Below are 10,032 nucleotides of genomic sequence, written 5' to 3'. Positions count from 1 at the left end.
TATACCCCACCAATTCTGATTCTTGGGTCTCCTGTTTATAACTACTTCTACTACTACTACTACTACTACAAAACAACTACAATTTATTTATACCCCACCTACTCTGATCCTTGGGGCTCCTGTTTATAAGAACTACTACTACTGCTACTATTACTACAACGATTTATTTATACCCCACCTACTCTGGTCCTTGGGCCTCCTCTTTATAAGAACTACTACTACTACTACTATTACTACAACAATTGATTTATACCCCACCTACTCTGATCCCTGGGTCTCCCGTTTATAAGAACTACTACTACTACTGCTATTAATGCAACTACAATTTATTTATACCCCACCTACTCTGGTACTTGGATCTCCTGTTTACTACTACTACTAGTACAACCATTTATTTATACCCCACCTACTCTGATCCTTGGGGCTCCTGTTTATAAGAACTACTACTACTACTACTACTACAATTTATTTATACCCCACCTATTCTGATCCTTGGGGTTCCTGTTTATAACTACTACTTCTACTACTACTACTACTACTACTACAATATGGATTAATGGAAAGAAAAATAGGGATGAATGGAAAGAAAAATAGGGATGAATGGAAAGAAAAATAGGGATGAATGGAAAGAAGAATAGGGATGAATGGAAAGAAAAATAAATACGGATGAATGGAAAGAAAAATATGGTGAATGGAAAGAAAAATATGGATGAATGGAAAGAAAAATAGGGATGAATGGAAAGAAAAATAGGGATGAATGGAAAGAAAAATAGGGATGAATGGAAAGAAAAATATGGATGAATGGAAAGAAAAATATGGATGAATGGAAAGAAAAATATGGATTAATAGAAAGAAGAATATGGATGAATGGAAAGAAAAATATGGATGAATGGAAAGAAAAATAGGGATGAATGGAAAGAAAAATAGGGATGAATGGAAAGAAAAATATGGATGAATGGAAAGAAAAATAGGGATGAATGGAATGAAAAATAGGGATGAATGGAAAGAAAAATAGGGATGAATGGAAAGAAAAATATGGATTAATAGAAAGAAAAATATGGATGAATGGAAAGAAAAATAGGGATTAATAGAAAGAAAAATATGGATTAATGGAAAGAAGAATAGGGATGAATGGAAAGAAGAATAGGGATTAATAGAAAGAAAAAGAGGGATGAATGGAAAGAAAAATAGGGATGAATGGAAAGAAGAATAGGGATGAATGGAAAGAAGAATAGGGATGAATGGAAAGAAAAATAGGGATGAATGGAAAGAAAAATAGGGATGAATGGAAAGAAAAATAGGGATGAATGGAAAGAAAAATAGGGATGAATGGAAAGAAAAATAGGGATGAATGGAAAGAAAAAGAGGGATGAATGGAAAGAAAAATAGGGATGAATGGAAAGAAAAATAGGGATGAATGGAAAGAAAAATATGGATGAATGGAAAGAAAAATAGGGATGAATGGAATGAAAAATAGGGATGAATGGAAAGAAAAATAGGGATGAATGGAAAGAAAAATATGGATTAATAGAAAGAAAAATAGGGATGAATGGAAAGAAAAATAGGGATTAATAGAAAGAAAAATATGGATTAATGGAAAGAAGAATAGGGATGAATGGAAAGAAGAATAGGGATTAATAGAAAGAAAAAGAGGGATGAATGGAAAGAAAAATAGGGATGAATGGAAAGAAGAATAGGGATGAATGGAAAGAAGAATAGGGATGAATGGAAAGAAAAATAGGGATGAATGGAAAGAAAAATAGGGATGAATGGAAAGAAAAATAGGGATGAATGGAAAGAAAAATAGGGATGAATGGAAAGAAAAATAGGGATGAATGGAAAGAAAAAGAGGGATGAATGGAAAGAAAAATAGGGATGAATGGAAAGAAAAATAGGGATGAATGGAAAGAAAAAGATGGATTAATAGAAAGAAAAATAGGGATGAATGGAAAGAAAAATAGGGATGAATGGAAAGAAAAATATGGATTAATAGAAAGAAAAATAGGGATGAATGGAAAGAAAAATAGGGATGAATGGAAAGAAAAATAGGGATGAATGGAAAGAAAAATAGGGATGAATGGAAAGAAAAATAGGGATGAATGGAAAGAAAAATAGGGATGAATGGAAAGAAAAATATGGATGAATGGAAAGAAAAATAGGGATGAATGGAAAGAAAAAGAGGGATGAATGGAAAGAAAAAGAGGGATGAATGGAAAGAAAAAGAGGGATGAATGGAAAGAAAAAGAGGGATGAATGGAAAGAAAAATAGGGATGAATGGAAAGAAAAAGATGGATTAATGGAAAGAAAAATAGGGATGAATGGAAAGAAAAATAGGGATGAATGGAAAGAAAAATAGGGATGAATGGAAAGAAAAATAAGGATGAATGGAAAGAAAAATAGGGATGAATGGAAAGAAAAATAGGGATGAATGGAAAGAAAAATAGGGATGAATGGAAAGAAAAATAGGGATGAATGGAAAGAAAAAGAGGGATGAATGGAAAGAAAAATAGGGATGAATGGAAAGAAAAATAGGGATGAATGGAAAGAAAAAGATGGATTAATAGAAAGAAAAATAGGGATGAATGGAAAGAAAAAGATGGATTAATGGAAAGAAAAATAGGGATGAATGGAAAGAAAAATAGGGATGAATGGAAAGAAAAATAGGGATGAATGGAAAGAAAAATAAGGATGAATGGAAAGAAAAATAGGGATGAATGGAAAGAAAAATAGGGATGAATGGAAAGAAAAATAGGGATGAATGGAAAGAAAAATAGGGATGAATGGAAAGAAAAAGAGGGATGAATGGAAAGAAAAATAGGGATGAATGGAAAGAAAAATAGGGATGAATGGAAAGAAAAATAGGGATGAATGGAAAGAAAAATAGGGATGAATGGAAAGAAAAAGATGGATGAATGGAAAGAAAAATAGGGATGAATGGAAAGAAAAAGAGGGATGAATGGAAAGAAAAAGAGGGATGAATGGAAAGAAAAATAGGGATGAATGGAAAGAAAAAGAGGGATGAATGGAAAGAAAAATATGGATTAATAGAAAGAAAAATAGGGAAATATATCTCTATTTATAAGGAAATATTGAGGCAAAAATACAAATGTGGGAAAAAATTATTCTGCTTTCCCGACGCCCACCTCCTCGCAGCGCCTTCCCCGCTCGGCCCGCCACACCGAGGCCACGTCCACGGCGCCGCCGGCCGCGTCGGAGAACATCGCGCAGGAAAGGCCGAGGCTTCTGTCGGCGGAGTAGGCCGCGTTGCCAGGGCGACGGCGGCGACGCGGCGCGGGGGGGATGACGTAGGAAGAGGCTTCTTCTCGAGAGAAGAGCAATCGGGCTGGGGAATTCTCGTCCTCTCGCGAGAATTGGGAAGGGGGGTCGCGCCGAGCGTCCCACCTCTCGCGCTGGGAATTGCGCTGGGAAGCCGTCGTCTCGCGAGATTTCGGACTACCTCTCGCGAGACGTGGGGAAATTCCAGCCGCGGGGACGTGTTCTCGCGAGAACTGGGGGGAAACCGCGGCGGGGAGACGACCTCTCGCGAGAAATGTTAAGAAATCGCGCTGGGGAGCCGTCTTCTCGCGAGAGTTGGGAAGGTATCGCGCCCAGCGGCCCGCCTCTCGCGAGAAGAGGGGGGGAAATTGCGCTGGGAAGCCGGCATCTCGCGAGAATTTGGGGAAAATCTCGCGGAGCGGCGGATATCTCGCGAGACGTGGTGGGAAACAGCGTGGTGGGACTACATCTCGCGAGAAGTGGGGAAATTCGAGCCGCGGGGCCGTGTTCTCGCGAGAACTGGGGGGAAATCGTGGCGGGAGGACGACCTCTCGCGAGAAATGTTAAGAAATCGCGCTGGGGAGAATCGTGCTCTCGCGAGATTTCGGATGGGAATCGCGCGGAGAGGCCTACTTCCCGCGAGACTTGGTGGGAAATCGCGGCGGGGAGCCGTCCTCTCGCGAGACTTGGCGGAAGAGGTCTATTGGTGGGAAAGTATGGCGGGAAAGGGCCGTATTCCCGCGAGAGTTGCCAGCGGCCAATGGCGTCGCTCGACCCCCAATTCCCGCGAGAGGTGGGAGGAATTGGCGGGAAATGAGCCTGTTCTCGCGAGAAGTGGAGTCCAATCGCGCAGAATGGGCCCAATTCTCGCGAGAGGTGGAGGGAAATCGCGCCGTCGAGTTCTCCGCCGCCATTTTGATTGAGGGCAAATTTATTCTCAATATATCTTTCTATTTTCTAGATAGAGAGCTATATAAATTATATCTGTATATATTATTAATATAAATCTATATCCTAATATATATATTTGTTCTAAAGATATTTTTTATTCTCAATGGTATATTTCTATTTATAGGTAGAGAGCTGTATAAATTTATATATATATATATATATATATATATATATATATATATATATATATATATATATATAAGATATTCTAAATATATTTCCTTATTCTAAATGTATATTTCTATTTATAGGCATTGAGCTGTATAAATAGATATATATATATATGAATCTATATTTTAAATAGATATTTATTCTAAATATATTTGTTTATTCTATATATATATATATATTTCTATTTCTAGATCGAGAGCTGTAAAAATTATAGAGAGAGCTGATATATAGCTCTCTATCTAGAAATAGAAATATATATATAGAATAAACAAATATATTTAGAATAAATATCTATTTATATAGATATAATTTGAATATATACAGATATATATTAACAGGAATATATATTATAGAATAGGGAAGAGGAGGTCCCTATCTTCGTTCCAGAGGTGGAAGAGGAGGTCCCTATTTTCATCGCAGAATGTGAAATAGGAGGTCCCTATTTAATGGGAGGGTGGTCCTAGGAGGTCCCTAACATCAGAGGGGACGGTCCCTATTTTCATTATATAGGGAGGAAGAGGAGGTCTCTATTTCCATTGCAGAATGCGGAATAGGAGGTCTCTATTTTCATTATAGAGGGCGGAAGAGGAGGTCCCTATTCTAATTATAGAGGGAGGGAGGAGGTCTCTATTTCCATTGCAGAATGCGGAATAGGAGGTCTCTATCTTCATTATAGAGGGAGGAAGAGGAGGTCCCTATTCTAATTATAGAGGGAGGGAGGAGGTCTCTATTTTCATTGCAGAATGTGGAATAGGAGGTCTCTATTTTCATTATAGAGGGAGGAAGAGGAGGTCCCTATTCTAATTATAGAGGGAGGGAGGAGGTCTCTATTTTCATTGCAGAATGTGGAATAGGAGGTCCCTATTTTCATTATAGAGGGAGGAAGAGGAGGTCTCTATTTCCATTGCAGAATGCGGAATAGGAGGTCTCTATTTTCATTATAGAGCGAGGAAGAGGAGGTCTCTATCTTCATTATAGAGGGAGGAAGGGGGGTCTCTATTTTCATGGTAGGGACATCGGAGGGGACGGTCTGAGGAGGTCCCTATTCTCATTGCAGAATGCGGAATAGGAGGTCCCTATTTTCATTATAGAGGAAGAGGTCTCTATTTTCATGGGAGAAACGTCGGAGGAGACAGTCATAGGAGGTCCCTATTTTCATTATAGAGGGAGGAATAGGAGGTCTCTATTTTCATTGCAGAATGCAGAATAGGAGGTCTCTATTTTCATTGCAGAGGCTGGAAGAGGAGGTCCCTATTTTCATGTGAGAAACGTCGGAGGACACGGTCCTAGGAGGTCTTTATTTTCATTGCAGAATATGGAATAGGAGGTCTCTATTTTCATTATAGAGAGAGGAAGAGGAGGTCCCTATTTTCATTCTAGAGAGCGGAAGAGGTCTCTATTTTCCTTATAGAGAGAGGAATAGGAGGTCCCTATTTTCCTTATAGAGGGAGGATGGGGAGGTCTCTAGGAGGTCCCTAACGTCGGAGGGGATGGTCCTAGGAGGTCCCTAACGTCGGAGGGGATGGTCCTAGGAGGTCCCTAACGTCGGAGGGGATGGTCCTAGGAGGTCCCTAACGTCGGAGGGGATGGTCCTAGGAGGTCCCTAACGTCAGAGGGGACGGTCCTAGGAGGTCCCTAACGTCAGAGGGGACGGTCCTAGGAGGTCCCTATTTCCATGCAGAATATGAAATAGGAGGTCTCTATTTTAGTCGCAGAATGTGGAATAGGTCTCTATTTTCATTGCAGAATGTGGACTAGCAGGTCTCTATTTTCATTGTGGAATGCGTAATAGGGGGTCCCTATTTTTTTTCAAGAAGGTGGAATAGGAGGTCCCTATTTTCATGGAGAAATGTCGAAGGAGACAGTTCTAGGTCCCTATTTTCCTAATATAGGGAGGAAGAGGAGGTCTCTATTCTTATTATAGAGGGAGGAAGAGGAGGTCTCTATTTTCATCGCAGAATGTGGAATAGGAGGTCCCTATTTTCATGGGAGAAACGTCGGAGGGGACGGTCCTAGGAGGTCCCTAACGTCGGAGAGACGGTCCTAGGAGGTCCCTAACGTCGGTGGGGACGGTCCTTGGAGGTCCCTATTTCCATGCAGAATATGGAAGAGGAGGTCCCTATTTCCATTATATAGGGTGGAAGAGGAGGTCTCTATCTTCTTTCCAGAGGTGGAAGAGGAGGTCCCTATTTAATGGGAGGAATGGCGGAAGGGACGGTCCTAGGAGGTCCCTAACGTCGGAGGGAGCATTCTAGGAGGTCCCTAACATCAGAGGGGACGGCCATAGGAGGTCCCTATTTTCATTATATAGGGCGGAAGAGGAGGTCCCTATTTTCATTATATAGGTCGGAAGAGGAGGTCTCTATTTTCATTATAGAGGGAGGAAGAGGAGGTCTCTATTTTCGTTATAGAGGGAGGAAGAGGAGGTCTCTATCTCCATTATAGAGGGAGGAATAAGAGGTCTCTATTTTCATTATAGAGGGAGGAAGAGGAGGTCTCTATTTTCGTTATAGAGGGAGGAAGAGGAGGTCTCTATCTCCATTATAGAGGGAGGAATAAGAGGTCTCTATTTTCATTATATAGGGCGGAAGAGGAGGTCCCTATTTTCATTATATAGGGCGGAAGAGGAGGTCTCTATTTTCGTTATAGAGGGAGGAAGAGGAGGTCTCTATCTCCATTATAGAGGGAGGAATAAGAGGTCCCTATTTTCATTGCAGAAAGCGGAATAGGAGGTCCCTAATTTCATGGGAGAAACGGAGGGGAGGAGGTCCCCATTTCCATGCAGAATATGAAATATGAGGTCCCTATTTTCATTATATAGGGTGGAAGAGGAGGTCCCTATCTTCTTTCCAGAGGTGGAAGAGGAGGTCCCTATTTTCATCGCAGAATGTGGAATAGGAGGTCCCTATTTTCGTGGGACAAACGTCGGAGGGGACGGTCCTAGAAGGTCCTAACGTCGGTGGGGGCGGTCCTAGGAGGTCCCTAACGTCGGTGGGGGCGGTCCTAGGAGGTCCCTATTTCCATGCAGAATATGGAATAGGAGGTCTCTATTTTAGTCGCAGAATGTGGAATAGGTCTCTATTACAGAATCTGTAATAGGTCCCTATTTTCATTGCAAAATGTGTAATAGGGGGTCCCTATTTTTTTTCAAGAAAGTGGAGTAGGAGGTCCCTATTTTCATGGAGAAACGTTGGTGGGGACAGTCCTAGGAGGTCCCTATTTTCCTTATATAGGGCGGAAGAGGAGGTCTCTATTTTCCTTATAGAGGGTGGAAGAGGAGGTCTCTATTTTCCTTATAGAGGGAGGAAGAGGAGGTCCCTATTTTCATTATATAGGGAGGAAGAGGAGGTCTCTATTTTCATCATAGAGGGAGGAAGAGGAGGTCTCTATTTTCATTATAGAGGAAGGGGAGCTCCCTAATGTCGGAGGGGACGGTCCTAGGAGGTCCCTATTTTCATGGGAGAAACGTCGGAGGGGAGGTACCTATTTAATGGGAGGAATGTCAGAGGGGACGGTACAAGGAGGTCCCTAACGTCAGAGGGGACAGTCCTAGGAGGTCCCTATTTCCATGCAGAATATGGAATAGGAGGTCTCTATTTTCCTTATAGAAGGAGGAATAGGAGGTCTCTATTTTCATTATAGAGGGAGGAAGAGGAGGTCTCTATTTTCATTATAGAGGGAGGAAGAGGAGGTCTCTATTTTCATTATAGAAGGAGGAAGAGGAGGTCTCTATTTTCATTATAGAAGGAGGAAGAGGAGGTCTCTGTTTTCCTTATAGAGAGAGGAAGGGGAGGTCTCTATTCTAATTATAGAGGGAGGAGGTCCCTATTTCCATGCAGAATCTGGAATAGGAGGTCCCTATTTTCATGGAGAAATGTCGCAGGGGACGGTCCTAGGAGGTCCCTATTTTCCTTATATAGGGTGGAATAGGAGGTCTCTATTTTCCTTATAGAGGGAGGAAGGGGAGGTCTCTATTTTCATTATAGAGGGCGGAAGAGGAGGTCTGTATTTTCATTATATAGGGAGGTAGAGGAGGTCTCTATTTTCCTGGGAGAAACATAGAGAGAAAGCGGAATAGGAGGTCCCTAATTTAACGGGAGAAACGTCGGAGGGGACGGCCTTAGGAGGTCCCTATTTCCATGCAGTATATGGAAAAGTCCCTATTTTCATTATAGCGGGTGGAAGAGGAGGTCCCTATCTTCTTTCCAGTGGTGGAAGAGGAGGTCCCTATTTTCATCACAGAATGTGGAATAGGAGGTCCCTATTTAATGGGAGGAATGGCGGAAGGGATGTCCTAGGAGGTCCCTAACGTCGGAGGTAACGTTCTAATAGGTCCCTAACAGCAGGGGGACGACCATAGGAGGTCCCTATTTTCATTATATAGGGAGGAAGAGGAGGTCTCTATCTTCATTATAGAGGGAGGAAGAGGAGGTCTCTATTTTCCTCATAGAGGGAGGAAGAGGAGGTCCCTATTTTCATTATAGAGGGAGAAAGAGGAGGTCTCTATCTTCATTATAGAGGGAGAAAGAGGAGGTCTCTATCTTCATTATAGAGGGTGGAAGAGGAGGTCTCTATTTTCATTATAGAGGGAGGAAGAGAAGGTCTCTATTTTCCTTATAGAGGGAGGAAGAGGAGGTCTCTATTTTCATTGCAGAATCTGGAATAGGAGGTCTCTATTTTAGTCGCAGAATGTGGAATAGGTCTCTATTTGCATTGCGGAATATGGAAGAGGAGGACCCTATTTTAATCACAGAATATGTAATAGGTCCCTATTTTCATTGCAGAATGCATAATGGGGGGGTCCCTTTTTTTCCAAGAAGGTGGAGTAGGAGGTCCCTATTTTCATGGAGAAATGTCAGAGGGGACGGTCCTAGGAGGTCCCTATCTTCCTTATATAGGGCGGAAGAGGAGGGTCTCTATTTCCATTGCGGAATGTGGAATAGGAGGTCTCTATTTCCATTGCAGAATGCAGAATAGGAGGTCCCTATCTTCCTTACATAGGGTGGAATAGGAGGTCTCTATTTCCATTGCGGAATGTGGAATAGGGGGTCTCTATTTCCATTGCGGAATGCCGAATAGGAGGTCCCTATCTTCCTTATATAGGGTGGAATAGGGGGTCTCTATTTCCATTGCGGAATGCGGAATAGGAGGTCCCTACCTTCCTTATATAGGGTGGAATAGGGGGTCTCTATTTCCATTGCGGAATGTGGAATAGGAGGTCCCTACCTTCCTTATATAGAGTGGAATAGGAGGTCTCTATTTCCATTGCGGAATGTGGAATAGGAGGTCTCTATTTTCAATATAGAGGGAGGAAGAGGAGGTCTCTATTTCCATTGCGGAATGTGGAATAGCAGGTCTCTATTTTCAATATAGAGGGAGGAATAGGAGGTCTCTATTTCCATTGCGGAATGTGGAATAGCAGGTCCCTATTTTCATTAATTATACTTAAAAGTAACGATGAGAGGATGAGATTTAAAAATTACATTTAAATTAGATTTTGAAAGGATTAAATGTAAAAATGATATTTGCATTTAATTATGAAAGGATTAAATGTAAAAATTAAATTTCAATTAAATTAAATTTAAAAATTAAAGTATTAAATCAAAAAATTAAAATTAAACTTAATTTTAACT

At 41.3% G+C, this 10,032-nt stretch overlaps 1 protein-coding gene across 1 annotated transcript in view; it reads right to left on the bottom strand.

The window, feature by feature from the left end:
• The window catches only part of LOC309362370 (cytoplasmic dynein 2 intermediate chain 2-like), a 29,352-nt gene extending 26,080 nt beyond the window's left edge, over nt 1–3,272 (bottom strand). The window contains exon 1 of the mRNA XM_081898016.1: nt 3,145–3,272. Coding sequence (XP_081754142.1) covers nt 3,145–3,222 — 78 coding nt within the window. The 5' untranslated portion in view covers nt 3,223–3,272. The remainder of the gene's footprint in view (nt 1–3,144) is intronic.
• Between the last annotated feature and the right edge of the window lie 6,760 nt (nt 3,273–10,032).

This window comes from Podarcis melisellensis, assembly GCF_964234715.1.
Source record: "Podarcis melisellensis genome assembly, chromosome: Z".
Classification (NCBI taxonomy): Eukaryota; Metazoa; Chordata; class Lepidosauria; order Squamata; family Lacertidae; genus Podarcis; species Podarcis melisellensis.
This window is presented reverse-complemented; position numbering and strand designations above follow the sequence as displayed.